This window comes from Juglans microcarpa x Juglans regia, chromosome 6D, assembly GCF_004785595.1.
Source record: "Juglans microcarpa x Juglans regia isolate MS1-56 chromosome 6D, Jm3101_v1.0, whole genome shotgun sequence".
Classification (NCBI taxonomy): Eukaryota; Viridiplantae; Streptophyta; class Magnoliopsida; order Fagales; family Juglandaceae; genus Juglans; species Juglans microcarpa x Juglans regia.
This window is the reverse complement of record NC_054604.1, coordinates 24,413,931-24,419,053: the sequence shown is the minus strand read 5'-3', so window position 1 is coordinate 24,419,053 and position 5,123 is coordinate 24,413,931. Positions and strand designations below refer to the sequence as shown.

The following is a 5,123-nucleotide window of genomic DNA, read 5'->3' as shown; positions in this document are numbered from 1 at the left end:
TGGGAATGACCTACGAACTTATAATCTACAATAATGAAAAATTCTTCTCATCTTTCTCATGTACTATCTCACACTATAAAAAAATACTCTCATATATTCTATAAAAAAATTATAGATATATATTATGATAAATAATAACTGATGGATAGTTAGAGTACATAGCGTTGAACTCACTCACCATAAATGCGACTCAGAGTTGCATCGGATCCTTCTCCTCTCTCAATACAAGAAAGCTATATTAAAAAATTTCCCAACTAATACCATATTTAAACTTTTCGTGTGTGAGAAATGACTGCGTCTTGAGTCTTTGTCCCCTCACCATCCCCCCATAGCTCTCTCATCTTCCTTCTTCCTCTCCCTTCTCTTTCTCTGCACTCGATCTTGCTCTTCTTTTGTCGTTGGTTTTCTTCCTTTTTTAAATTTTCTTAAAAAAATCCTTTCAAATCTAGGCTTTTAGTTCCGGAGCTCTCTATATATCTCTTTTCCTCCGTCTCCCTTTTCTTTCTATTTCTTTTCTCTGCACTCTCTTTTTCTTAATATTTTCGCACTTCCCTTAAAATAAACAAAAGCTAAAAAAACAACAGTTTCATTTGTTTTTTAATTCTCTTATTTTTAATATTTTCCTTGTTTTCTGTTTTCCTTTTGTTTCCCTTTGATGTGCCTATGGCTGGTTTGGATTTAGGTCCTTCTTCTCGCTACGTTCACCAGCTTCACAGGCCGGACTTCAACCTCCAAATACAACAGCAACATCATCAACAACAGCAACAACCTGATTCGGAGGAAGACAACAACCGCGGTGGACAGTACTCCGGAGATCATCTGGACGATGGTGGTCCCCATCAGGGTCTCGAGCTGGTGGCCGCCAACATAGCTGGACCTGGGGATATCGTGGCTCGGCGCCCCCGAGGCCGACCCCCAGGGTCAAAGAACAAGCCAAAACCACCGGTCATAATTACCCGAGAGAGCGCGAACACGCTCAGAGCCCATATTCTTGAGGTGGGGACTGGCTGCGATGTGTTCGAGTGTGTGGCCACCTATGCGCGCCGTCGACAGCGCGGGATCTGTATTCTAAGTGGCAGCGGGACTGTAACCAATGTCAGCCTCAGGCAGCCGGCAGCGGCAGGAGCCATAGTCACGCTTCATGGGAGGTTCGAGATTCTATCCCTCTCGGGATCTTTCCTTCCACCGCCGGCTCCACCTGGCGCAACTAGCCTGACCATATTCTTAGCCGGTGGGCAGGGGCAGGTAGTGGGAGGAAGCGTGGTGGGGGAGTTGACCGCCGCGGGGCCAGTCATCGTCATCGCAGCGTCGTTTACTAATGTTGCGTACGAGAGGTTGCCGCTGGATGAGGAGGAGCAGCTCCAAATACAGCCGCCAGCTCCACAGGGTTCGGGTGGTGGTGGTGGAGGTGTGGGGAACAATCCGTTTCCGGACCCTTCTGCGGGGTTTCCTTTCTTGAATTTACCGCTTAATATGCCATCGAATGTTCAGTTACCAGTTGATGGGTGGGCGGGGAACTCATCCGGCCGTAATCCGTTCTGAGGCATTAATGGAGTTCTGGGTGTTCGCATAATGCGATCTTTCGGCCTTGATATGGGAATTTAAGAGCTTTTCTGGAGGTTTTTTGCATTGGATAAGAGAGACTTCTGGTTAAAGGTCAGGAAATTCATGGACTATCATCAACGTGGGTAAGTTTCTTTTTTCTTTTTCCTTATCTTCTTCCTTTTCTGTCGATGTTGTACCCACGCTTTCTTCTTCTTCTTCTTCTTCTTCTAGTGCCACTTCCTCGTTGGATTTTGGTCTCGTTGATATCTGGAAATAGTCTTCTGTGATGGTGGAACTCTCTTTTACTTATTAATTTGAAATGGTTTGATGATTCAGCTTTCTAACAAAATTTGTCTATCACCATGTGAAACTGGCAGTTACTGAACTTAACTGTTAGGAACAGATCGGCTAGGTTTCTCCCTGTCTTCCCCTTTTTTTGATATGGACTAGGTTTTCTATTTTTAGGATCAACTATAATATTTTACCTTTGTTTACGTCCATATATATACATACATACATATATATATATATATATATATTTTATTTTTTCCCTCATAATCAATTTGTGAAAATGTTTCATTACATCTTATAGGATTTGGGAACATGGGATTATGTTCTTTGCATTGTTTTCAGAAAATAATAAATAAAACAGTGCAAAAGAACAAGGGTTTTTCCAATGCTCCCTAGGATTCTCCTAGTTGGATGGACTTCGTGTTGGTGTCAAACCTGTCAAACCAACAGAATTAAGCTATATTAGCGTTCAACCTGACTTTCCTTATCTACTCCTTCTGGGAATGAGCTCCTTTTAGTTTTCTACTGAATTCAAAATCTCCCTTCACAACCATACCTCTTGAAAATATAAAAATAATCTTCAACATCTGGGCGACATGTCTTTTGGCGAGTTTCTAGTGATAAAAGTACTCTTCTCTCAAACATAAATAAAGTCTGCTTGGTAACTAGTGCATGATTATATATTATGCATGCATTATCCACTCCATCAAATGATCTTTCGGAGATGAAAGGTATTTGGAGTTCTTTCTCAAGTACCTGGTTTGGGTTGTGTTTAAATCAAGAGGCATTATAGCTAGCATACTCGAATGAAGATCCACTTTTGTTCACTTAACCATACGTATGTCTCCAGCACGATCCATTTTTCCAAATCGGAGCAAACTAGTACTCAGAAATTAGCTAGCCTTTGGAGCCTTGGTTTTGTACATGGTGATCTCCTCGGACTCTAAAACTTCGATGAATACAACATTTAGACACTATTTGTGGTTGAAACAGCCTGCAGAGTGCAGACACTGCAAGCTGGGTTCGATGCCTTTTACAAGTTTTGAACAGCCTCCGTGCTTCTGTTGAGGAGGCATGACTACTTAGCCAACTTATATCCATAACTGAGATCGAAGTAAAAAACAAGAAGTGAGAATCGATACATTTTGAAATATATATATATATATATATATATATATTATATAAATTTCATTACCAACAACAGATCTTGACTGGTCTTAAAAGAGATTAAGTCCAGAGGCATTTTTCTCGTGCTGAAATATTCTTCCGATATTATAATTATATCTATAACCCTTATCTGTGTGAGAATATTTTAAGTTCTACGCGGTATGGCTTATTTAATAACCATCAAGTTAAGATCTATTTGATATTTGGAAAACAACTTCCCTATTAAAAATTTTCTGTTTTATTTATTATATGCTTATCTTGGGAAATTAAATTAATTAATAAGTGCTTCAATTAATATATTCGATGAAATATGAAAGGCCTTTTCTTCCCCCACCACTCCGTCTATATATGCCATTACACACACAATTCAATCTTTCAAATTAAAAGGTAATAATTAGAAAAATTTAATGTTCTGCAGCTACTACTTATGAATTAGCTTCTTGTTCTTTGTAACCATATAAGTCAAGTTTATTGGAAGTCTGGGGTACTCGAATTAGAAAAGATCAATTCATCATCCATTTTTTCATCATCCTCTCATCATCCCACGATGTTGTATTAGATGATAGGTTCACAAGTAAAATATAATAAATAGTCTCCAATTATCTAATACCACATCATGGAATGATGAGAATTAAGATGATGAGTAGCATGCTCCTCGAATTATAGGGAGACACTCATTAATCTTAGGGAAAAGGCATTGCCTCCGTCCTCTGCTAAGAGACATGGTAAACCATGATCAACAATTTCCTAGGCATATAGGTTTGCGGCAGATCACTTAAATATTGTAAAACTCCAGTCCTGTCAAATGACTTTAATTATTCTCCACTCAAAACGATTATGCGAGGTGCCATTGATGCAACAAATTCTCGTGGGTCTTGTCTTTGGACAATTGCATTTGATTCCTTAACGCACTTTAGTTAAGGAATATGCTTACATTTCTCGGGAATTTTCAGGGTAACCTAATTACATAGGTTGCAAATGTGAATGATGCCGACTGTCTTGCATGAATGTGAAAGGAAGTATTTATACATATGACATTATCGTACTCGATCCGAAAGAGGATGAAGATTGAAGGACATGCGAGCTAGAGGGTGTGAAGAACTCGTACTAATTTGTCAGAATTTCTATAAATATTTCTTCTAGCTAGACAACATTCAGGACTTAAGTGCAGTACTAACTCATATATACTCTATTAAAGTATATAGATGGAACTCCACGTGAAGCGTAGCTCAGCTGCAACTACTGTACATGGATCGAAAGAAAAACAAATTAATCATGCTACAATTAACTTAATTAATGTGCTGATTCGATCTCTCAAGGAATTCTTTTTTTTTTCTTCCTATTTTTTTTATCCAATGAGGATCAGTATGTTTATACAATTATTGGAATTTTTTAAGATAATTAATGTCTTGAAACATTAGTCTTAACTAATCATGAACTACTTTTCCTGCCGGTTAGGTCTCGTAGCAATGTTTTTGTTGATCCAAGATCCATGTGGAGAATAAAATCCAGTTATAATAGCTCTAGATCATTTGGAGTCAAAACTGATCAATTCAAGGGATCTTTTTTTGGAGCAGGTCTAGGAATGGTCAATCGTTTCTTTAAAGTAGTAGTAGCGCCCTTTGGAGAGCGAGCAATTTATTTCTAATTAATTGCATCCAATAGACATAAGAAAGTAATTATATATATATATATATATATATATATATATATATATATGAAGGCGGCCTGCTACTTTACTCTAGTTGGGGATATATATAAGAACTTTAGATTTACTTGTAAATCGGATACACTTGAATGGAGTATATATGTACTCATTGGACAACATGATGAGTGGACAACTACTCAACGTGGTACGTGTTATTTCCCAGAAACCTGAAAACAAGGTACGTAACCCGTTTTCATAGAAGAATACAGAAATTATTCATCTCTTTTGAGAAAATATGTAAAAATAACATATACGAAATGATAGAAATTCTGCTAGTTGTTGATGGGGAAAGGCAAGCCTTATTTTGATCCCCTAGTCTTCCCGTAATTGCCTGTTCGATTTTCATCATCATGAATAAACGGAATGGTTCCAACTTACTCAAGAGATCAGGAGGGCGCCCGCGTATAAGAAA

General features: G+C 38.3%; 1 protein-coding gene across 1 annotated transcript; it reads left to right on the top strand.

The window, feature by feature from the left end:
- Positions 1 to 270: 270 nt before the first annotated feature.
- LOC121234050 (AT-hook motif nuclear-localized protein 23) lies at positions 271 to 1,888 on the top strand. Its single transcript, XM_041129856.1, has one exon. It carries the CDS (start codon positions 664 to 666, stop codon positions 1,540 to 1,542), a length of 879 nt encoding a protein of 292 aa, XP_040985790.1. The 5' UTR covers positions 271 to 663; the 3' UTR covers positions 1,543 to 1,888.
- The last annotated feature ends 3,235 nt before the right edge of the window (positions 1,889 to 5,123 follow it).

Bases quoted from the DNA above. Each gene is read 5' to 3' on its own strand.
- LOC121234050 (XM_041129856.1), top strand. From the start codon at position 664: ATGGCTGGTTTGGATTTAGGTCCTTCTTCTCGCTACGTTCACCAGCTT.